At 34.8% G+C, this 26,071-nt stretch overlaps 1 protein-coding gene across 1 annotated transcript; it reads right to left on the bottom strand.

Annotated features, from left to right (window-relative positions):
- Window positions 1-1,583: 1,583 nt before the first annotated feature.
- LOC110705847 (CHD3-type chromatin-remodeling factor PICKLE-like) lies at window positions 1,584-25,613 on the bottom strand. Its single transcript, XM_021883783.1, has 31 exons — window positions 25,403-25,613; window positions 24,713-24,862; window positions 23,814-23,951; window positions 23,568-23,722; window positions 23,294-23,455; window positions 21,834-22,075; window positions 21,595-21,690; window positions 21,362-21,498; window positions 21,041-21,259; window positions 20,815-20,922; window positions 18,736-18,786; window positions 18,521-18,620; window positions 17,441-17,583; window positions 17,260-17,363; window positions 16,953-17,091; window positions 16,450-16,619; window positions 14,040-14,106; window positions 13,685-13,807; window positions 11,854-11,960; window positions 11,696-11,777; window positions 11,171-11,371; window positions 9,330-9,480; window positions 9,132-9,237; window positions 8,968-9,042; window positions 6,981-7,042; window positions 6,719-6,795; window positions 6,045-6,175; window positions 3,846-4,197; window positions 3,169-3,286; window positions 2,913-2,986; window positions 1,584-2,709 (listed from the first exon to the last, which is right to left on the bottom strand). The coding sequence occupies exons 2-31, from the start codon at window positions 24,857-24,859 to the stop codon at window positions 2,284-2,286; spliced, it is 4,263 nt and encodes a 1,420-aa protein (XP_021739475.1). The 5' UTR covers window positions 24,860-24,862; window positions 25,403-25,613; the 3' UTR covers window positions 1,584-2,283.
- Window positions 25,614-26,071: the final 458 nt, after the last annotated feature.

Raw genomic sequence — 26,071 nt, forward strand, 5'->3', positions numbered from 1 at the left:
CTCTATCTTCTTCTATTGTATTGTACATTTCCTATATTATCTTATGGTGTGTGAATTCGATCATAGATTGAAATAAATTGGTCACTCCTTTTTGGCAGTGTTTGCCTTTCCTCGCCGGGTTGAGTGTACATATGCTGTCGAGTATATGTACCCATCGAGTAGCTGTTGCGTTGATATTGTGTTTCAAAGTTTAATCTAATACGTAGTAGTAGATAAGTTTGCATTTGCGCTAACCAAAATTGTTGGATTCTAAAAGTTCAACTAGTAATAGGTGTAGTATCGATAAGTTCAGTTAACATCCACATTATTTCAACTATCCCGTATGTGTCAATACATTGTGGTTTGATCAGATATCAAACTACATGATTACTTAAAGAAGAAACGTACTAACACGTGTTTAAAATAGAACAAATAATATAAACATACATATAGAATAAACACTCACATATAAAACCCATACTTTGTTAGAAAAATGCTTAGCAATCTTAATCTTAATCTTTACGTTATGAATTCCAATATTAGTTATAAGAGGTGTGCATGAACAACTAATTCCGAGATATTTAGCAATACTTGATGTGATTTGATAAATTTTGGCATCACTAGATTCACAACTCTGATTAACTTGTCATTTCAAACAAGTTCAAGGACTTGATATATAGAGAATAAAATATACTGTTATACATAGAATATAGATGGTCTCACTAATGAGATTAAGACTTTGATTGATTAGATTTAGTTACAAGGTATGTAAGAACAAATAATTTGACTTTAACTTAACCACTAAACCTAATTTATGAAGATTAAATATATGTCCAATTATTTATTATGTTATAGTTAATTGGTATATTTGCTAAGGTCTAATATCAGTCACAAGATTTAATATAGATAGACCCTTAATCAAGTCCTTAACTAACATCTCCATAAAGCGCAGTACCAAAATTCTTAGCACAAAATAAAGTAGCATGCAGTAGTTGGTAGTTCGTATAAAAGTCTAAAATACTTGTATGTATCTTTACTTAGAGTGACACACAACAAGGGTCTTCTATTGCGGCGGCTTTGGCTGGCAAATGTAGCTAACTAAGCTAAGCCATGAAAACTGCGAAGGTAGTCCTTTTAATACTGAAGAACTTGCTTAGGTTGCATGAAAATGGATATGAACGCGATGGAAGCAGGAGCTATATGATGATATGGATATGAAATTTCCATTTTATAATTGATGGAACCCAATACAACGAACAATGATAGAAAAAAATGAATTGAAGGCTTGGTACATAGGATGAAACTAATATTTATACCTTGTAACAAACTAACAACATTTATAAGACGATGAAGCTATGCTATAAAGTACATAATTGGGCATCATATAAGATGTCGGATGTACATAAAGCAAAGACTATATACCACCAAAATAAGAGGGGGCGTCAGTCGGTAGCTAATAGGGTTGATCGAAGGCAGAACTATCAAAATTAAAGAACAAGGTCTTTGGTCTTTGTAGAGTGTAGTGCTAAATTGTTGTAAGGTAGATGAATTTATATGTAATTTGTGAAAAGTCTCATGCCAATATTCATGGCAGTGCATATCCATCTCATATATTATATTTAACATAGATAGAAGCATTCACTACCAATTAAGAGATGGTACTGAATGGTAGCATAAATTTTCCTTGCAAAATTACATCTAAGTTCATTACCAAATACTCTTCATGGTCGGTAAACAAAAAGGGTGTTGATGCATCTCATCGTGTTGCTATTTAAAGTAAGATAATCTCTTACAACATGGTCAGTAAACAATCGGGGTGTTGATGCACCCCATTGTGTTGCTTCTTAAAGTATGATAATCTCTTACAACGCTTACTGACCGCTTCTCAGGAGGCAAAAAAGGATTCTGCAAGACATGATTTTTACATATATAATCATGAAGCAACCCATAGCCCCATATAGGTGATTAGGCGCCCATTCAGTATTCCTTTGTTCAGAATGCAAAGATGAAAGAGCCTCTATTAATTATAGCAGGCTGCCATAGTCCCATATATGATATAGGACAAGTACAGGATCAACCATTTAGATTAGAAAGATCCTGCCTTCTAAGATATTGATGAATAATAGCAGCTTGGCTTCATAACCTCAAAAGGCAGGATCACAACATAGTTTCCAGTTTCATGTAACCTTTGATAAATCAACTAAACCTGTGGTTTGAAGAGTTTCTGGATTGTTTGAATACACTACTTTGGGAAGGAAATGAAATACACAATAGGGTTAGATCTGAGTCTAAAACATCTAAACCCTATTTTCCTTCCCCTTTCTGCACAGGTTCATCAGTAGCAGGACCTTGTCCTTCATCAAATTGTGTCTTTGCATCAACTTCTGCATCCACCATCTCCACATCCTCGGAAGCTTGCCCGGGTAAGTTACCATGATTACTTTCAGTTTGGGTTGCTTGAACCTCCATGTTCTCTGCCTTAAAATGTGGGCTAGAATCAGATGGCTGGCCTAATTTTTGAACACTACTCTGACCTACATCATGCTGTTTCTGATCTTTTGATGCAGGTCCATGGGCAGTAGGATGACTATGAGGCATAGCAAAAATTTGGTTGACCTTTCCACAAAGATCTTCTAGCTGGTAAAGTGTCTTGCCCAAATTCGGATCAGCTTCATTACTTATACTAGCTTTAACAGATATCTTTTCATTTTCAGTCAATATCTTGCACATCTGTACACAAATAGATGTAACAAAATACAACTTAAAATCCTTAACTTCAATCAGGGAAAGATGAAGCAATTTTTTTTCTTCTTATTTTCTTTAAATCATAAGCACAAGTCACGAGAAATTTTTTGACAGGCTAGGTATACACATCATAATCTTGGTAGACTGACAATAGGAACAGAAAAGCTAAATCTTGAAGAAATAGTCACCTGATTATAATGTTCAGCCAGCTGCTGGCGTTTAGGATCAGTATCATGACTAGCAGAAGATACTTCTTCTGCAGCTGCAGGAAAAGCAATAATGGTCATTATTCTTTCTAACATGAAGGAAATTGCTAATAGTAAAAATGTGCTGCAGTCTCCAGAGGACAAAAAAACAGAAAAGTTTAAATATAGTTGTCATTCAAATAGTACTTTATATTTTTTTTACCAACTTCTAGAAATAATAATGAGTAAAAGCTCATACCTAGCACTTCAATATGAGGAAGTTTGTCTGTATATTCTGCTGTTGTAGTTGCCATGTGTGTTGCTTTGTTTCCATTTTCAGAATCTTCAAAATAATCACCATTAGACTTCCCATCACCCTATGTTACAAACATTTAAATTTTAAAAAATAAAGTCAGAATTTGCCGATACCAGAGAGACATGCAGTGTGATGCTTCACAAAAACAAATTTTAGTTAGTTATTGGAATTTGACAAAAACCCATCATATGAAACATAAACTAGGCACTCCCTCTGCTACTTTTGTTTGCCCCGTTGGGGAATAGTTAACTTTTTGGATGAGTCAGCTTTCCTTATTTCAACACCAACAAGGACCCTGCTAGTAGCAAGGTCTGAGGTTGAGGTGAAAGAAGCCTCACTTGTGACAGGTATCAAGGGCAGTCCTCATTTAAAATAATTATCAAATATTAATCAGTTGCATGCGGGAAGGCTGTATCTCCCATGCCATTAACTGTAGATTATTAAGTGTATGTGCACGAGTATGGGGGTTCACAAACATATTATGATACATGTAGCACAAGACAGAGAACCTGGTCCGTCAGTCCGTGAAACCATATAAAGAAGGCAATTGTTCAGTAACCAGCCACAGTCTCAGATATAAGAGATAACAGAAAGTTCATGCAATACACAAATGAACTTACAAAGACTTCTTTCTGACATTCTGCTTGTAGGCCCTTCTCCAAAAGCAGCACCCTTTTCTTAATGAACTCAACTTGTCTTCTTTGCATTTCTCGAAACTGATACAATAAGGTGGTAGCATCTGCACCTCCTGCTGCAGGTTCAGAAGCTGAAATATTTTGACTAACAGTGCCCTTCACAGAGTCACCAGATGGTTCTATATTATTTGCCATTTGTGATCCACTTTGTGCCTGATTACCTCCAACAGCAAGGGTAGCAAGATTTATCACTTGAAGATTCAACTCTTGACAGATAAGTTCCTGAATCCTCAAGTCTTTATCATCAAGAATAGCTTGCCATCTTCCATACCCGTGCCTTCAGAATAAAAATAAAGCTAAGGCATGACCAACTTATCAAACTTATTATCATTACAAGCAAATAGCACAACACCACAATGGAATGAGGAGCTATAATATTCAGAAAGAGAGTACAAATTTCTTTGACCAAGAGCAACAATTTTGCAGTTATGTAGTTTCCAAATTAACTTTAACTTTTTTTCTTATTTTCTATTTTTTTTGAGGGAATTCACTTTAGCTTCCTTATAATTAAATTGATGAGACTAGAGCTGTCAATTCAGGTGTTCAAGTCAAGCCAATTTATCAAATTGAATTTGATACTGGGAAATTCGGAGTTAATCTGGCGAGTCCAAGTTCAGGCCAGGTTATTTTGGGTTGTGTGTGAATCGGGTCATCTCAGATTTTCTATTTCTAATCAGGTGATTGCTCAAATCATATTCAAATAAGTCATCTCGGGTTTTTTCATTCAACCACTTCAGATTTGGATCAGGCTAACTCAGGTTAATTTGGATCATTTTATGAGATTGTTCAGCATTTGGGTTGAGTTATACCCAATCCAAGACATTTTCTAGTTAATACTACCTTGCATCATTCGTTTTCTTACACAGTATCCATTGCACTGGTTTGACCTTAAAAATCTTGGGATTGTGCATTGGTTAAAATTAGAAAAAGTTAATACTACCTCCGTTTCTTATTATGTGCAACAAAGGGGTATTATTTGTAAAATATAAGATATTTCTTTGTTGCACATAATAAGAAACGGAGGTAGTATATTGAAAATACACATTAAGACCATTAAAAAAGATCCAACTCGACTATTTTTTCTTTAACATACTCCCTCTGTTCTTCTATGTTCTACTTAATTACAATAGATACACAAATTAAGAAAATACTGAAAAAGGTGAGAGGGCGTAAGATAAAATAAGAGAATGTAAAAAGGTGGGTTTGAGTAAGAAAAAAGTAATTAAAGTAAAAGAGTGTGTGGAAAGTTGTAGTTATTGTGGGGTTGATGGGGTAAAATAGTACAAGGGGTAATCCAAAAATAGAATAAAGCAAAGTAGGTAAAACAAAAAAAAGGACTAAGATGGAAAGCAAGTAGAACAAAAAAGAACAGAGGGAGGACTAGTGAACAATTATGGTAGAAGATTATAAAGTTTTATCTTTAAAAAAGAAATGGTGCAACTATTTAGTAGGTACCGAGGTAGTATTAATTGAAGTCAGGCCAACTCGGGTCTTTCAAGAGCATAATCAGTTATCGCTCAGCATGGCAGTTAGGAATTAGTATTGCTATTGGATGATTTCGGGTTATTTAAGCTTGGGTCAATAACAAATCAGATTAGATCACGTTATCAGGTTTTGTTCATTTGGATGCGGATTGGTCTCAAATTCCAAGGTCTTTGTAAGGTTTACAGTTTTTCTCCAATTCGGATGTCATCTGAGTTTAGGTTTCCAATTTATTGGGTCACATATGGTCAGGCTCATTAAGGTTTACTTTTCCTTTATTGGGGTGTGCCAAAATTAGTTTCTCCAATCAGATCAGGTTTTAAGAACTCAATATATCATGCCAAATTATACCTGAACTAAATTTGCACTATGGCATGAAATCTATGACCTAATATGGGCCCAAAACCCCTCCAAAAAGGAAAATATAAGAAAAATAGGCTTTGTAGAGTGGGTGCCAGTGGCTATGGTCAAGGATGAGGTAGACGCGGCAGGGGTTGGGCTAAAGTCCAAGTGGTCATTGCACGTCTAAAGAAGCTATACTTAATACTTCTCATATTAAGGGTGAAAGGTCAATATTCCATGTAGAGTATTCAACTAAAATGATAAATTTTTTAATGCTCAAAGTAAAAGAGTAGAACTTACTTCAACACTGCTTGCAATAATATAAGGTCATGCTCTCTCTTCCAGACCCTTCCACCCTTTAAAGTTGGATATCGCAAAAGTATATCATCTGCAAACAGGGGATCACCAGGGCTTCCTGAAGCAGATTTCACCTGTTGGGTAGTGCAAAATGGTTAGTAAAAGGAATTAACAAAAACAAAGCAGTAAAAAATGATTTTAGTATGATAATTCAGGATAGACAAGCTCAATAAACAGAAAATGAATCAAGATTTAGAACATTAATAATAAGGTTGTATACTGTTGTGTACCAAAAGATAGCATCTGGCATGAGGGATAATGGATATCATCCCACCCAGATCAACTTAAGAAGCTAAAACAATTATGTTAATCAAGAATACTGGCAGCATATCATGACTGAAAAAGAGTGAAACTGCTGATATCTATGCCCAATATTGTCAAAAATAGAGGCTCAAATAACCACATGTAAAGCAAATGACTTATCATGAATAAGAGACTGGCATAGTATAAGTTGCAGAAGCTATTTTCATATGATTCACAGAATTCACGTAGCTTCACTATAATGATAGAACGATAACCATTCTTTGTCAAATATTTCACGTTTTGTTTCCCTATAAGGATTCTGCACATAGCATATCAAAATAGACACAACAGAAAATTTGTGCCATCTCATGTACCTTATCCCTAATCATGATCAGGGTTGAAATTCTGACGAGAACATCTTGAACTCTAAGCCCTTCCTTTGGAACACCATCTGTGATCAGCATAAACAAAACATTGGGGTTCAGCAAATTGAAACTGACCAATCCAAAATCAAATTGTCTCGATGAAAAAGGCCGAATAGTAGTTATGTAAATTCCTGACAAAAGGAAGTAATATTATTTTCTTAAAAGACATCCGAAATTCACGCATGCATGGAGAAAAGCAGAAGCAAATAACCTGAAAAGTTTGGTGAATCCGTGATATCCTCAGAGAGATGAGACAAGAAAAGTGCCCCATATCTGTGTACAAAGAAAATACAAAGAAAACAATACACCAGTAATCATAATTTTTTTCAAATAGACATTAAAACTGGAAACGAAAAGAAAATAAACAATAGATTAACAGAACATATAAGCCAAACGTTACGCAAATCTTAAGCACTTATGCTAGCTATCAAAGTTAAGGAGTACACATTCAACGGAATCATACTAACAAAAGGAAAACAAACTACAAACTTCCATGAAGTTGAACATACACTAATACACACAATCTCTTGCACCCTTGATTAAATAATTTTAACAAAGGACATAGAAGGTCTATAACAAAACTTTCATGAGAAATTTCCTTTGTTTCTTCCTGGATAAACGTGGCATCAGTAAAATAACTGCCAACAAAATTAAATTAAACAGGAAATATAAAAAAGTGCTTCCTCCGTTATCTTTTATTACAGCTTAAATTAAAACCTTTTTATTACAAGATTAAACCCAGCCCACTCAATCCATACACTTTCTTAACCCTCCCAGCTTAAAAGATATGTTTAAGAATAGGGTCCTTTCCTCTTGTTGTATAAACAATATTACAACCTATCCTTTGAAGGTGCACAGACTTCACAACTCCAGATGCCAAAAACAAATACATTATCTTATGAAATCTGGGTCACGAACTCACGACAGTCTTTTCTTTGAGCTTCTGAACAACTATTTTCCTCCATAAAAACACTTAGCAACAATGCAGTCCGCCAATGCACAAATGAAATATGAAAGTCATGATCGACCTTGACAATTAAGCAGACACAAAAAGACTTAACGTTCAATGAAATAGCTTGAACTAAAATACTCTAAGGGAGCTGACAATGATTCAATTCCACAGGCTAGGAATGATAAATAATCATTGACACTCCACTCCTGCACTCACATAGCATGTGATGGGACACAAAAGCACAGTACTAAACTACTAATTGCTTCTCAATTCTAACAATCCAGTCACAATTTCACATTCATCAACATATAACACTACTGTAAATCACACATCTATCTGAATCTTTTTTAATATCTAAAGGTAAATTTGAGACTATCTTCCTATATCTGACCAAGCAAGGACATAACAAACAAAATAAGAATTCGGCTCCCCCTTTGGCTCAAGACTGTGAAGTTATGCCTTCATCCCAATAACTAGAAACTCCACTTGTCTACTAAAGCGAAAGAGATACATAGAGATTAAGTGGAGAGATAACTGACACGCTGACAAGGTCAATAACCAGGGCAACACATCTCCTGTCTAGGGCAGCGCATGAAAGACAGAGCTCACCAGACAGCCATAGGAAAGACAAAGCATGGGCAAAGAAGACCTGGGCCCACTTGACATCTTTTCCATAAAAAGGAAGCTCTGGCGAACACAAGCTCAGCAACAGACAAAGGCAACAAGATGCTTATATAGGCTGTAAAGATAATTAGCTAAATGTATGTAAATAAACGGAAACAAAGTGAGGCAGTAACACACAGACACAACAAATATTGAGAAGCTTATAACGGTGGCCAATGACAGGAGGCCTTGTCAGAAACAGCATTTCCCAATTAAATGTCGTTAGCATTATCCTGATCAAAGCCATTTCAGATATTTGCAAATCTGCAATCATTTATTCCAACAAGACCTCCACTATCTCTTCAACTCTCTGTCTCTCTTTTCAGAAATTTGGCCATTTTTTGAAGAAGATTAAACGCATTCCCACATAGGGTACTCATTAATATCCTAACAAATGTAGGCCCATCGACAACCTACCCGTAACCTCCTGTGAGAATTCCAGATTCATTTCAACAATAAAAGTAAATAGACATATATCAGATGATAAGTCAGTTAAGAAAAATGATCTTCCAAAAGGAGTGGACCTCACTTTCTGTGAGATGATAGCTCAAATTTCAGACTATAAAAGGGTATTAATACATACTGTTTGATTTCTTCGTAAGTCTTCTGTTTCAACCGTGGTACGAACTCTACCCAGTCAAACTCGCCACAGCCAAATCTATATAAAAAGAGATTAGTAGAAGTCAATCAGGCCACAAAAATAAATTTTCATTTTACTGCAGGGAGATGTATGAACTAACTGCAAACCTCATCAGAACTTGCACAAAAACAGCTCTCTGGCTCTGATTAAAACCAAGCACTCTAAATGATTTCCCTTCACCTTCCATCAGCGGAAAAGCTTCCATACCATCAACTGCAGAGAATTATTCAAACGATATTCATCTAATCAATATCCTTTAACTTACATTCGTTCATCCTTTTAAACACAAGACTGGAATCACATACCACGAGCTCTCTTTTTGTAAGTCCTTCTGCCAGAAGGTACTCCAGATGAAGTTGTCTCACTGTCGGTTAATTCAGCCTCATAATTGTCATCTTCACCATCAGAACTAACATCTTCTAAACCAGCCAAGTCATCATCTTCAACAGATACCATCTGTAGGTGGGTAATGTCACAGTGTAAAGCATATATCAGCCTTCCCATCTTGTGCATATACTCAAACCATCAAATTATGGCTTCAACCACAAAAATACAAGAATCGAACCCCCCTCCCCCAAAGGGGAAAAAAAAACATACACACGCACACACACATACAAAAATAAAAGTAAGCTTAATTTTATTTTATTGACTTGTCTTTGGTTTATATTTAAGAGATCCTAAATGATAAACTCACAATTAATACAGTATACTCACCCTAATTTTAGCACTTACTCACAATACAAAGAATTATTTACAAAGTATAAATTAGGTTTCTTCATATAAAAAAAAATTAAAAAAAAATAAAAAAATAACAATATAAAGAGGGGGGGAGGGGGGGGGACAAAAAAGATTAAAAATTGTAAGATTGACGAAACAAGAATATTTTTATGGTAATTTGGTGAACCTAAATTGACAATATTGCCATCAGCTCATGCGTGTAGAGCCTATGGAAAAGAACTTCAAATGCAAAAGGAGTTAAAATTGGTCTTAACAACAATAAAATTAAGCTTTGCCAACTTGAAGCGAAACAGCCAAATTAGAAAATTAGCACCGCAAATTTTTCAAAGGGATTATTTCATTAAAAAAAAAAAAAAAAAAAAACAACTAGGAGGTGGCTTTACCAAAAAAAAAGTAAAAAGAAAAGAAAAAAAACTGATAGGTGATTCAGGTGGTTTACGACAATCACTACAAATGTCAGACAATAAATTAATAATCTTACACAATTTTGCGAATAATCCACCAAATTTATTTAATATAATAGCACCATACATGGACGGATAACTAAGTGAAAAAATGCAACACAAGACAAATGTGGCCTACAATATTGAAACAAAGACAGTCCATTCCTTTTTGTTTTTCCCATTTGCCTTACTGGTTTTTTGCACAGTTTTAAATGCAAAAAATTGTCCACATCTTCAACTAGAAAATTATAAAAAGTTATTTTTAAACTGCACAAAGAGAAGGCGAATCTAACGCGATTGCACATGAGTATGTTTTTTCTTATAATTAGATAAATAATCAGAGTCAAAGTCCACGTCTTCAAATGCTATATTTTGAATGGCACAAACAAAAAAGAATAAAAAAGGTAATTTATTTAACAAATACTTAAAAGGGAAAGCTAATTTAATTCATCATTGGATAATTACAAATAAGTATAACCAAAGGTATACCCAAGAAATACATTAGACCAATTACAGGTATATAAGACTCCAGTCATTAACATATAAATTGTCTTATAAAATTAGCAAACCTAAACCAAAAAGGCAAAAAGTCCAGGTAAAACCAATTAATCTGGACTACTGATGCAATATGTTAATCATCATAGGCATCTGTTTAAAATTTCCAAAAACATTCCAATGTCATATACAAAGAATCCTGCATTCACTTTAAAATTCATTTTCGCTACCTTAAACAAGAACTAGTTTTTTGCTGAGATAAAAGATTGACAGCATTCTTTAGTTAATAGTGTAGTACACCCAAAACAAGGTCTATTACAAGATTGATAATTTTCAAAAAACATTAGAAAAATATATAATAATGAGCTAATGATGGCATTGAAGCAGTCAAAAGTCATTAGAAGGTTCACAATTAATGCACATTTATATTTTATAGCCATTATCTTCAGCTTAGAAGTCACAAGTAATACCTGCTTACGGCTTCTCTTTCCTTTTCCAAGAGAATTAAATTCCTCAACTTTGTGCACCTCATACTTATCTTTTAATAAATTCTCCCAATAAACGGATCTTTCCGAGCTATTCACAGTGCTTTTGGTTTCAGCAGCAGCCTTCTGTGCCGCTGCTTCCTTTGCTGCAGCTTCAGCTTCATCTATGTACTTGAAGTTTGCCACCTAAATAACATAATAGTTAACTTCAGACCATACCTCATCAAACTAAAATTGTGGTTCAATCCTAGCAACAGAATATTAAGTCTTGGCAGAAAACAAATATATAGGGACATGACAAGCTTACAACAAAATGACAAAAGAAAAGGCAAATGTACTTCAAGCAGTCCTCTAAAGAAGAAAGGTAAATACATTGAATCAGAAAGCACGAGGTTTAAAATCAACAAGAAACATCAATTTATCTTTCCATTAGCAAGCCGTTACAAGCTATATCAATAGTCAAGCAAAGAAAAGTAGGCTTTGAGTCAGAAACTAAATCAGAATTTAAACCTTAAATGCTTTAAGAAACCCGTTGTCATCCACTTCATCTAAAGTAGTCTCTTCATCTCCAGCGCGCTCACGATCAAGTAATCTAAAAATTATAAACGTTATAGCTCCAAACATACAGATTTCAAATTAAAGAAAAAAGGACAACCAGATGTACTAACCTATCTATTGCAGCATCATCATAGTGAATCTGGCGGGCCTTTGCCTCTTCAGTTTCATCAACAAAAAGCTCTTTTGAGCCATATCGTATGATATCATCCAACTCTTCCTGAAAACTACCAAATATCAGCACTGGCATTTGTATTTTCATAATCAAAGCAGCCTAAAAAGACTGACTTGCCTAATTACATATTCTTTGACAGACAACAAACAAGGATGAATCATGAACTCAATTACAGTACAGCATAGGGTCATCCAAGGCCAAAAATAAGGGGTGAAAGTAGTCAAAGGACCAAATTTGAGTGCAAAGTCCAAGGTCACTAAATGGAATTGAATAAAAAATCATCAGCTCATGCAAGTACAAGAAAAATATTACTAGAAGTGCATGTACTAGTCAGCCAAGATGTCAAGGCTGTCACCAAAAATACAAAACAAGAGACTTAGCAATATTGAACTCACTACAAGTCCACCTCTTGAAAGTTTCTAAGATTCAAGGCCAAGTTTTCTCCAAATAGAGGAGTCTATTAGACTGAAGACTGTTAAAGTCATTTATGTGAAGATTTTTTAGTGAGGAAGCTCTTGAAATGTTAACTTGAAAGTTCAAGGTCATTAAATGTGACACTGACAACATCTACCAGTTGGTTGCAATAGAAGTAAAAACGGGTCTATAATTGGCACTAGCTATACAGCGTTGAAAACTTATAGTGATATGTAAGACAGTAAGTTACATTTATCTCCCTACTCCTGTCGTGGTGTGCTTGTATCCACAGCTTCTACTCCATCTGTCCTAGTGGGGTATCTGTGTGTATATAATGGAAGTTATGTAACGTGTCGCAGTGGCAACCAGCATGGAGCATGATAAGTTGCCCAAAACTATCTATTATGGCCATTTGATATAAGAAGTATTTGAACAGATAAAAAAATTTGATCTTACCTCTATTGCATACACTCAGAACCTCTCAAATCTACTTACAAGAAGAAAGGAAAAAAAATACACTGTTCAAAATGAGCCAACCAAGTTCCTTTGCTGCTATACCTCCTTTACAATCCATTACTACTACCTCCCGACAGAATCCAGCCTCATCCAGCATGCAACATATTATAAGCTACAGAAAGAAGCAACAGGCAAACAACTTTGTAGATGCACTCAGCTTGATAGTTAGAAAGTGCTTAACTATGAGTGTTGTAAAACAATATTTGGTGCCATATTATCATGCTCAAGCTGCAAATGGATAAATTATACACTTAGAATGGTACAATACACTGATTTTCCAAGTTCCTAATGGATATGGTAGCACTTGTGATCCATTGAGCTTGTCACAAAGAAACAAAGACAGTGACTTAATAAATCTATGAAAGTATGAATCGAGTTCCACCCAAATAGCACACAAAGCCAAGTTCGGTCAAACAGCGTTTGGCGATGAGAGTGAAGTCCAATCTTGTTTGAAAACAAATTACAATGTGTAACAAACCCACAGACATCAACACAATCAACCAAGCCATAGGTCACTAGGATAGGCCCAACACATGGCATGCATTTCTTGCCTACACTTGATTATAATATGCCACAAGATCACATCTACTTTCTCAATCCTTCGAGATTTATTCCCAAATAATTTCAGCACTTAACCAAAGTGAATGACTTATCAACAAGCTGATTCTATCAGTACCAAAAATATTAACATGACAGCAAAGATATTTTAGTATAATCTCTCACATTAAAGAGATTAGAAGATTTGAAACACAGATGATTATAATCTTTGGTGTAGTTCCACAGCATTTTGCATAAGGCATCAATTAAGTGTCAATCTGACAATTCAGACAGGGAAAAACCTGATTGATATTTTGTGTCTTTAGCTTTCCAACAACTAAATGCTCCAATACCATCTTCTTCTTTGTCATCTGCATCATTCTTTCTTCAATTGATCCTCTTGTTATGAGTCTGTAAATCATGACCTGCAGAAATGAAAAATGAGAGAAAAAAAAAAAAAAAAAAAAAAAAAACTTAATCCAAGAGAAAATCATTCCAAATGCTATTATGCTACATCTTTTAGTTCAAATATCAAATAACTCTACGTTAGATGGTTTAGGCAGCAATAGTGTAAATTCCTAAAAAGACATTGGACAGCCCATATAAGCTCTAATAAAAGATAAAATCTGCCAAAGTGGATAAAAAATGAAAATTAACCTTATTAGTTTGCCCTAGCCTGTGTGCTCTGGCCATTGCCTGCAAATCAGCATGTGGATTCCAATCGCTGCATCAATGCAGAACATGAAACATTAAAATTAACAGAATATGGTTGAAACATGAGGCTGTAGTAAACAGCTCATGGTTAATGATAAAATACACGTTAACCATGAAGAAACATAACCTGACTCGGGAATTATATTACATCCAGCAAGATCTAAATATTACCTCCGTTTTTTTTTTAGTTGACAGGTATTCTTTTTGGGAAGTTTTTTTTTTTTAAGTTGACACGTTTCTATTTTAGGCATGTTTTCTATGGTGAATAATCAATTGTACCGTTATTCTTATTCTCTCTCCTGCTCATATTAGATTGTTAGACCAATCTCTCTCCTCTCTCTCACCTGACCCAATAAACATACCACCCACATCGTAGAATTGTACCTCATTCCTCACCACCATCACTCATCCGTCACCTCATTCTCTCTCCTCCCTCCGCCTTCAACACATCAGAACCCTTCATCATTGCCACGAGATTTAACCCACTAGATTAAGATCTCGTTTCCATCAATCTCGTCATCCCTCTTTCGATTCCGTCAATGAGACTAGTAATAACAGACTAATAAAGTGTAGATAGGGTATTTTTTTGTTTCAACCTTTTTATTTTAAATTACGAGAACTTTGATTGTAGCATTATTTTTGTCACCTTTCGTCATCGTCGTCTACTTTTTCTAGTACTTGAGATCTAAAGGTAGTAGGAGTGATGGGGCAGTGAATGCTTTTGGATTTTTAGATATTTATCAAGGTTGAGTAATTTTGCGGGTTTAACGTGATGAAGGTGGTGACGAAGGTGAGGGTGGTACCGGAGAAGTACATCTGGGTGGTGGTGGTGGTGGTGGTGGTGGACTAGAATTAGTAGATGAAGGAGGGGTGGAGTTAGGGTGGGCTGGTGGTGGCTCATATGGCTGGTCAGTAGGAGGAAGGAAAAAGGAGGTTAAGTAGGAGTATTATTGTATTTTACATGTCTATCTCACTTCTCCTTGATATGTGTGCCTAAATTGAACGTGTCATCTAAATAGAAACAGCGAAAGTATTAAAGAACAAACAAGCCTAATCAGAAGCCACAAAAGTATTAGAATCCCAAAAAATTTATGATCCCAAGAAGTCAAATATTAAACACGACTAAGTGGGAAGAAGAAACTCCTAAAGTCCTACCTGAATTTACACTGCTAAATAATTACCACAAAAGAAATAATCATCGCAAAAATTGTAATATTACTACCATCAGGTCTCCATTTACCTCCAGCAAGTCCAAAGGCCCTTGCACACCAACTCCTTTCCAGGCTACACCAAATCTTATATCTCCAGGCACTCATGCAAACTATTACTTTAAATCTCCATCTAAATCGTCAAAACCGAACTCAAAGTCCTCCTTTTCCTTCTCCCTCCTTTATACCATGACATAAGCAACAAAAAAGTCAAGTCCCAAACTATGTTACTCTAATTCTAAATTACACTTTAAATGCCTGTATCAGATGCTCGAACCTGACACGAATATGGACATTTAACACTGCAATGTAGACTGAACATGCAAAGTTTTCATAAAATTACCAGGTCAGGAACCTGATTACATACTCGCATCCAACACTAACATCCAACTTTGAGTAACATAGGTCACAGAGCAGCTAGCCAACCACATAAATTATATCCAGCCATCTTTTGAAATCCTTTCCCGCATTAACGGGTTTTTAGCAATAGAAAACAAGGATCCCTACCTATTTACGGCAATGCTTAATAGAGCACTCCCTAATTTTAAGGACAAGTCTTAATGAATCATTCCCATGAACAACTCAACCAGCAGGTTAATTTTATAAATTTCAGCCAATTTGTGGTCTTAACCGATCCACAAACATCTTTCAAGACCAATTCCAAAGTTGGAACATGTTCCTAATCTAATGACTTTCTTACTACAGAGAGCTATCCCAATAAAGCGAGCAGCCAATCCTCAATCATAGATTTACCTATACATCTGTCACGGGCAGAATCAGAGAACAAGATCAAGTTAATCTCTTTTAATTTTATTTTATTTTTGGAAAAAAAAAAAAAAAAAAAAAAGAACCACAACTTAGTAATTTATTTTTGTTACAGCATCTTACTACTTATCTGAAACTAAATCAAATAATTAATTATTCAACAACTAAAATCGCAGCCTTGCAGGTGTAAAAGTGCTAGAATTCAAGATATTGGCCAGAATTTCAGCATTAAAGTTGGAATTTGATGTATTTCAAGCATTTTTTATATTAGGTCTCAATTCAAGTAACCTAAATGAGTTTCAAAATGATGCTATAAAACACAAGTACACAGCCATAGCATTTGGCCATTACAAGACTGATAATCGGAAATTAGAAGTCACCTGTCATAGATAATAACTGTGTCAGCAGTAGCAAGGTTTATCCCTAAGCCTCCTGCTCTTGTAGATAGCAAGAAGCAAAATCTGGAAGAGTTCTTGGCATTGAATCTATCTATGCGAATTTGTCTCTCAGCTCCACTGACCTTGCCATCAATACGTTCATATTGCCATTTCTAGAAAAAAAAATATAATCAAGTACCACCGCTAAAAGACTACTTGGAAAAATAGGTTTGCTTTAAATAGAAAAGTTGTTGAGCATAAATCAAAATATTGAGAATATAATGCTGTTCAAGAACTACATAAAGCTACAGACTTCCACATCAACACATTTAAAAGAGCAAGAAACAAGGTCGCATAAAACATGAAGTCATATGAAACGTGGCTGTGCAGAATTAGAACATCCAACAAAGGTTAAGATCTGCAGAAAAGATGAAAACCCAACTATGCAGCACATAAGATAAAATAAAGGCACCGCCAATCAAGATAAAAAGCAACAATTTCAAAACCTTGTATGTCATGTAATCTTCAAGTATGTCCAACATATTCTGAAATTGAGTATAAATAAGAACTCTGTGTCCTTGCTCCTTAAGCTTCACCATCATTTTGTCCAACAACTGCAGTTTTCCAGAAGATTCAAGAAGTTGTCTGTCATACAGTACCAAAAAGGCAGTTAGCAATTTTCAAAGTTGAAAGTCAGCCTGTTAACCAAAGTCCAAAGATGATGTCAAAAAGAATAGACCATACTCCAAAAGAAAAAAATAGATCCCAAAAACAAGACAAGGGTTCACTAGGAGGCAAAATATGAAAAATTACTTAAAGGACTCAGTTGAATCTGGTATTAGTGGCTCGACACCCTCCAGCATGTAAGGATGACAGCATAACTTTCGCAATTCCATGACCACATTGATAAGAGATATCTGGCAAATCAAGAGCACTCAAACATTAGATCCTATTCATGTCTTAAAACACAGATTTGCCAAAGCAGTAGCCTCACCTGCCCACCGCCCTTACGAGTTAGAAGCTCATAGTTACGAGTCAAAATAGCCTTATAGTATTCCTTTTGCTTACTACTTAGCTCAACACGTAAGATGAGTTCTTTCTTAGGAGGCATTTCCTTCAATACATCTTTCTTTACCCCTGGACATTCCAAAAATTGAAGTCATAATCAAATCTACAAACAAGACCTATAAAATTAGATAGATGAAAGTTAAGCACCAAATTTCACTTAGTATATAGCCTCTCCATCACATTTTAACAAAGTTCAAACAGACTAATGAACCCAGCAATCTCTCTTCCATTCAAGCTTAACCAATAAGACTGCAGCTATTTCATTTGGCTTTTTTTGCGTTGAGAGAGAGGGGGGCAGCAACATAAATAACTAAGGTAATTGTTAAACATACTACTACCAATTAAAAAACCAAGTTTCAGAAAACAAAACAAAACAAAACAAAACAAAAAAATTTAAAAAAAAAAATATACACTAACTGGCTAGGATAAAACTAGTTGTGGAAGCCAAGACTAGTAAACTACACATTACACTAAGCACATTTTTAAACAAAAGTTCATATTTCACATAATTTCATATAAAAGCACTTCGATTTTAGTATATAATAATTCATATCTTAGAATACTGATTAAGAAGAGATTAAAACTAAGAGTTCCATTTCCATATCAAACCTTTCTATTAATTTATTGAGATCAACTTCTCAATTGAAGATGTGATGGAAGTGGTGCAAAAAAGGAGGCAGGAGGAAGAGGAAGGGACAAGAAAAACAACAAAAATATGTTCATGAGATGCCAACAGCAGGTTCACTTTGAACCGGATGAGCACAATCTTCTAAAAAAGAAGACATTAGCTAGCCGAATGAAAGAACAGCGAACAACATCATCAATGACAACAAAAAAATAGAACACAAATGCAACACCAGATGGCTGATCAGATATTAACTACTTCTACTACTACTAATACTATATAACCGTAATAAAACAATTTCATTTCAGAAAAAACTGAATCAAGTGGCAAAATCACACATATTTAACAATGCATCAACAGAACAAGGTTCATGACTCATACTTCGAAGAAGATGAGGAGCCAACATCTTGTGAAGCCGTGAAATCTGCTCCTCTTGGTTAATATCTTTAAACTCTTCCTGGAATTCCTCCAAGCTTCCAAACTGCAGTTTATTTATAATGAGCACAGACGAATACAAATGAACTATGAAAACAATTATGATCTCCTCAAAAAAGATAACAAAATGACACTCTCAAAGCTCCTATCAAAAGACTGACCTTCCCAGCATCAAGAAAGTGCATCAACATGAACAGCTCATCAAGGTTGTTCTGGAAAATTCACCAAAAGATCATGAGGTGGATTAGTAGCAAGAAACTACAACAATCCAATCAGGGCAGACAAGAAGGAAAAAGATCGACCAGAGACAGAAATGGAATTGAACCATAAAGTGAAATTCATAAACCATAAAACCCATGATATTGTATACTCCCTACAATTTATGATGATGTACTCCCTCCATTTTTTTATGTGTTACACTTTCCATAATCGGCAGTTTGTTTTTAAGGGTTACACTTCCATTTTTGGCAAACTGTAATGAACCCACAACCACCACCAGCAATCCCGACATACAGCAGGCGACAGAGTAGGCAGCAGCAGGGGAAGGATCACAACACACCTCCACTACAAGATCAAGCAACGGTCCCTTAAAGCTGTTGGCTGGCAGCCTTGGCTTATTAGCCTTTTACTGTGGTAACTTAGGAAGAAGACAAGAAGTAGTAAATTGAGCAATTAAGGCTTTATGCCACATCATGTAGCAAAGTGAGTAGTATAAATATTACTAGCCTTAGAGAGAGAGGGATTGTCCAGAAATTATTTTGTATTGTGAACTTTGGAGAGTTATGGCCTAAAGCCATTAAACCTTATACGCAAGCTTTTAGCTACGATTAATAAAAAAATCCTTCTTCCTGAAATATAATCTGAATTTGTGAGTGAGAGACACTAGTTGGTTGCACAAACTACTACATTTTATTATTATTATTATATGTGACTCTCCTCTCATGGTCCACACACATACCCACTATTAATTTAATTTTTTTTATTTCTACCCTCTCACATTCCTTAATTTTTAATATACTATTACCTCCACTATATTTTCTTATAATTTTTAATACCCCAACTACCCCACTTATATATTTTTATATTGAAGTCAATTAAATAACCTAAAACTATGAGTCGGTCAAAGTGTAAAAAAAAAAGAATATATATATATATATATATATATATATATATATAGAGAGAGAGAGAGAGAGAGAGAGAGGGATTGCCCGCTTTCAATTTGAGGTGTTTTAATATAATGTACCAACTTCAACTTGGAAAATATATCTTAGCATCTTATCCCCCTTTCCCCCGAGATATTTTTACCTTTCCGCTCACTCTCTCTTTCTTCATTCATTTTTTTTTTCTTACACCCACCCATCCTTCTAATCACCCTATCTAACTTTATCCACCTTTTTCTCACACAGATTCACACTTCCTCGAAACAAGAGCACATAGTTATTAAGAACATCATAATAAAAAGAAAGGAGTACATGTATTATATTAAATAGAGCCATCTAAGCATTTCATGATACATAAAAAGATATGTAAACTATAGACATGAGAATAACATGGCAACTTGATAACTTAACAATGCCGATAGCTAACAGCCAAGGTTAATAAGCATAAATGGATCTACAAAAATTGAGAAAGAGAGAAATTATTCAGGACTTCCATTTTGACATAAAACTCCAATAGATTGCATTCTCGTGAAAAGATCCAGAGTGAATAAAGAGGAGATGCAAATCTAACGTACAATTTCCATCACAATATAACATCTCCCTACATGATTCTTGTGTCACAATATAAATCTTCCTACATGATAAGTATCCTGAGATTTGCATGAATTTATCTGAGGGAAAAGGTTTGAAGAGATAAAGCTAACAATATTATTAAAATTTTGAGGCTACAAGTATCCAGACCAAAACATATCAATGGGCAAACTATAAAAATAACTAAGTTTCTTTCTAACATTTCTTTTAAAATCCAAGTAATAGACAATCAGACATTTTTAAGGGAGAGAAAAAGTCACCTAATCTTCATACCAATGCGTAGCTACATAAAAATAGACTATAGACTACGTATCACCTAATCAGAATTCAATCAAGCATATCATTATATCAACAGTGAAACCATAAAAAGCTAGAAAAATTGTGAACCTTGTGAAATTGAAAATGAGGTTGCATATTTTAAACAGACAGTAAATTGTAAACTCTAAGCTAAGATTTATAACACCAAATACTAGGGTAGAATAACAAAACCTGAAGAGGTGTTCCAGTTAGGAGCACACGATGTTTACTCTGATATTGCTTCAATTGAAGAAATAGTTTTGAATCCTTGTTTTTTAAGCGGTGACCCTCATCCACAATCTACAGAACAAATTGAAGACAATTTAAAACAAATCAGAATCTTTACTGGTGATGGCATCCTTTATATAAATCAGATTGGATTCAAAAGCTGATCTGCTGCAAAAATAAAGGACATTACCATACACTCCCATTTAATTGGCTTCAGAGATGCAGAATCTAGGTTGATCATTTCATATGACGTGAGCAGGACATCAAATTTAATCCTATCTTGTTTGCTTTCACTGGAAATCTGACCAGATTTCTTTTTCTTAAGCTTCGTTGAGAGAGACTTTTTTGGATAGTAAAATTCATATTCACGTATGACACTACGAGCTTGAGAAGAACCAACATACATAATCTGCATTTATTAGCAATCAATAAGCATAATGAATACTCAGAGGAAATATAGGGGCAGGAAGCCCTGTACTGGGGCCATAGATTGAAACTCCAGGATACATACAACATTCATTTGCGGTGCCCAAGTTGCAAATTCACGTTCCCAATTGCGCAGCGTTGACAGTGGTGCCACCACTAGATGGGGATAAACTCCTTCTTCAAGAAGAGATGCCAAAAAAGCAATACTCTGAATAGTCTTGCCTGCAGTCATCACAATTCTTCAAAAGCTATAAAAACAGAAAAAAGAAAAGAAAAAAAAATTAACACTCACACACATTCAAAATCACAATAAATTACCAAGACCCATTTCATCAGCAAGTATCACATGCGTCTGTTTGGACCATGAGAAGCGTAAAAAATTCAGCCCTTCGAGTTGATAAGGATGCAGTGAGCCTTCAAGTTAAGCAAATCAAGCTTTAGAGTTTATTTCAATAGAGGAAGCAGAAGACATAGAGGGTAAATTGCAAAAAATAATAAAGTAACAATGTAGGAGTATAAAAAAAATTATAAACATTAAAAGGAAAAATTTAATATACCTCCAGATAGAAATTCAGGACTCTGTTCATAATGTTGAAATTCTTTTGGTTTCTTATGAGATTCTGCAGAATCACGGTGGACGTTTTTCAGCTTATTAGAATGTCTACGACGCCTAGACTGTATTTTGTTGAATCTTTCAATATCGGGCCTGAAATCAGATATATCAGACTCAAACTCCCAAGAACATTCATCATACTGCAGTTCTTTCCACTTCACGAGGTACTCCTTTTCATCATCTCCTCTGCAAAAAATGATAAATACATAATAATATAAAAATCAGTAGACAACCTTGAAATTAATAAATCAAGACACAAAGATCATGTTTTACAGAGAAAAATACATGCTACAATTAGATCTAACATATAATACATACAGGACACAAATTTATTAATCACACTAATTTCCTTATTGAATAAAAACAGTGAGCCAGAAATGGCAACAAGCAAAATATTCAGTACTTAATTGATATAGAAACATATGTAATAAATCATAACAGCTTCAGAAAGTCATGCATTAATAGACAGCTTAAAATGGTGACAAACGGACTTTCTTTGCAGACAAAAAGGTTGACATGTCCTCACTCTACAAATGCGAAACAAGCATCCTCATTCAGTCCTGCAAACCTTCATCCTCTTAAATCCCACTACCCTAAAAAAGGTGGAAAATGTAAAGATGGCCCGGGATGGTGCAATATCAATACCCCTATTTCCTAGATCCTCAAAATGTTTTACCTAGTACAGCACATCTAAAAGAACTAGTCAAGAAAGGTAAGATACAGAGTAATAGATGAAAGGCCAACAAACAAGGGATGATAGATTTTGGCAATAGTTTCACCCCTTCCCCAAGCATTTGTGAACAGTACAGCTCTTAATAAGAATAAATAAAGTCCAATAAGCATGGAGAAAAAAAATTGTGCATATGCTTGATATATACATGCGCGTGTAAGTTTGAGTATGGAGCCTGTGTGTTACAACTGACAATTAATAATCAAGGGGCTACTTTTTTTAAGGGTAATGATTTCTTAAATATATGTATGTAGTAAGGAATATAAAAGAACGGAAGTAGTATTGAGGCAATGGAAGGGTGAACAACCATAACTGGAAGAATGGTGAGGCACACATATCTACTTTCCAGACAGCTGTATATTTTATACAAATACTTATGGAAGTCTGGTGTACATAAGGAATTGAAGGTTAGTATTAGATTCTGTAAAAATAGCCCAAAGATTTTTCTTATTAATAACCATCTATGCCAAAAAAGATAACTCGTAAAATGATATGGGGCACAAACAAAATGTTAATATTCCATAAAAACTAAAGCCTAGATCACCACAAGTCAATGATGCTTACCAAACCTAGACAACCATAACAATGGAACAAAATGGTTTAAAATATTTAAAGTACTTAAAAGCATGAAGGTACATTCATCACTAGATTTACAATTCTTTCAGAAAATAAACCTGCAAGCGAGGATCCGATCAACAGTAGTCCATTCAGATCGAACAGCAGCAAAATCATCTTCTGAATTGTTAACTGATGACATCTGCCGGTGAAAGTTATTCACTTTGGTCTTCAGACGAGGAAGGGTTTTATAGGCTTCAATAAATTGTTTCTCAGGCACCCTGCAACATATGTATATCAGTTCTTAAATGGGTATCAGATAGGCTTCCAGACACAAGATGCAGCAAATGAGTATGTGTGTGTTTGTGGTGGGGGGGGGGGGGGTGGGATTACCATGTGCAATGCAAGTAGGAATATCCCTTCCACTTCACAAGATACTGCTTGACAAATATTTGCTTCGAACCCAACGTGGAGGCATCACCATCCTCAGCTGCAGTAGGGCGCGTTTCATAGTCCAGTATTTTCTCAATGTCATTGAGCGGGCTAACCTACAAGGCCAATAATATTTCACATAATCCATTCACCAAAAGATACCCTAAAAATTTAATACAAGTAACTCAATTGTACGCAAAAGCATACACATTCGGGACATTTCCAATCAGCAGGGAAGGGCGCTTTCAGTTTTGGAACTAAGCACTTGGGATGATAAGCATAAGAACAAGTTTCACACTCCAGCAGATTTCCACTTTCTCCACATGTTTGGCATAAATCTTCTTTCTGCAAACCATTAGAAGACATACAATAAATACAAAGTACATTTACAACAAATGTCACAAAAAGGCTCAGTTCATGCCCCACAAACAGAACACCACAATCAAAGAATGACATAATTCTAACCAAACCCTCATACCATACACAATAACACAATGGAGTCCAGATCACATTATCAAAACCAAGATAACACAGCTCTACACACAAAATCATATATCTATATGGGAGGCTATACAAACATTATGTGCAATCACGCACCTGAAAACCAAATTAATAGCATAGAAAAAACAAAATACAGCAAGAAAATTGATACACCTGAAATATATATCAAATGGGCATGTCCCTTCCCCTGAAGAGCGATCTGAGGGACAAAGAAGCATCACTTCATCTAATGACCAAATAATCATCTTGTCTCATCAAATGCACACAATCAAGTAACAAAGAAGCCTGCACTACATAAATCTCCTGATACAAAGCCTTGAGTTTTAATCTTGTGTCATGTATTTAACTTTATAACTTGTGTACAAAGATGCGAAGAAAGGTTAGGTTTTTGCACACCAGCACGTCCATCCACATAACTACGCAGAGATCACTTTAAGAACAGTAAAGACAAACTACTATGTACTATTGCAGGGCCACAAATACCACAGTAATGATCGTAAGTTTTGAGCAATGTACAGTAAACAACACAATTTCAAACTGAAAACCAACAGAGTGCTTTAATTCAATATACCAAAGAAAATAAAGAATCATCAAGTGTCACAGACCGTATCTTCTCTAGCTATCCTCTCAGGCTTCTCTGAAGGGTTCCCAGATTTTCCACGTGCCAAATCCACCTCATCATCAGATACATCGATGTTGTATACAGGCCTTCGCTCTGACCTTACACGGAGCCTCTCCACCAAGCTACTCATTTTCTGCAAGAAAATAAATTACATTATCACACTTCCCCATCAAATTCATACAACCAAGTTACCACCAAAAAATAAAAGCACCAAAATTTCAAGCTTTTACTTACCATAGAACCCTAACCCTAAAAGCCCCAAATAAATAGATCTTCTGAAAGAAAGACAGCTAAAAATGCTAAAAAAATCTCCATTATTACTAACAGAAAAACAATTTTTCACTTAATTAATCAAATATCAACGCCAAAAAATAAAAAAAATAAAAATCAAAAGATAAAATCCCAACTCCTTTTCTCCAGCATTATGCTTTCATGCATTCGCAAAAGCAATCTGGGACATGAACTACAAATCAAGAGATTCTAAATCAACCAAAATAACATCCCCAGAAAAAATTCGAGCTTATTCGGCACGAACAACATAAAAAAACCCTAAGAAATCACGAATTGCCCGATTAGCGAAATTCGAAATACAAAACCCTAATTCTTATAAAAAATATCACTAATTAATTTTTGAGATTCTAAACGATGATTAAATTAAGAACAAAATAATTACCTTAGTAGCTCCGAATTCAACAATGCAAACTGCCGTCAACGAATTAATCGACGGCGAAAAATTTCAGTGAAATTTAGCTGTTGTTCAGTTGAGTTGCCTTCTCCGACGAGTATAAAGACAGAAGAAGAACAGTTATACTTCGGTTTTTTTTTTTTTTTTGTTTTTTTTTTTTTTTTTAAGGATTTAGATTATTTTTTGGTTAAGACACAGTAATGAGACTTTGCATTTTTTTTTATGTTTTTATTTATATATATATACTAGTATATACTTTACTTTTAAACTTTATCTTATTTCTATTGTTTTTATTTTTTTTATTTTAGCCTTATTTTTGCTGAAGTGAAATTATTTTTGCTGAACTGCATTTTACTAATTAAAATTTTTTTGTTGAACTGAAATTATTTTTACTGAACTGAAATTATTTTTGTTGAATTGAAATTAAATTTTCTTTGTGTTTACTGATTTTTATTGAACTGGAATTATTTTTGCTGAACTGAACTTATTTTTATTAAAGTAAAATTATTTTTACTAAATATTATTTTTTTAAAGTGAAGTGAACAGGGCCTTATATGAGTTTGTAAAATGTAACGGTGTTTTGGTACATGAGAATGTAAATTTTGGAATGAAATCATGTTTAGTATTGTGAATCAATTATTATTGGAAACAAAATCA

The sequence above is a fragment of the Chenopodium quinoa genome, unplaced genomic scaffold (genome assembly GCF_001683475.1).
Source record: "Chenopodium quinoa cultivar QQ74 unplaced genomic scaffold, ASM168347v1, whole genome shotgun sequence".
NCBI lineage: Eukaryota > Viridiplantae > Streptophyta > Magnoliopsida > Caryophyllales > Amaranthaceae > Chenopodium > Chenopodium quinoa.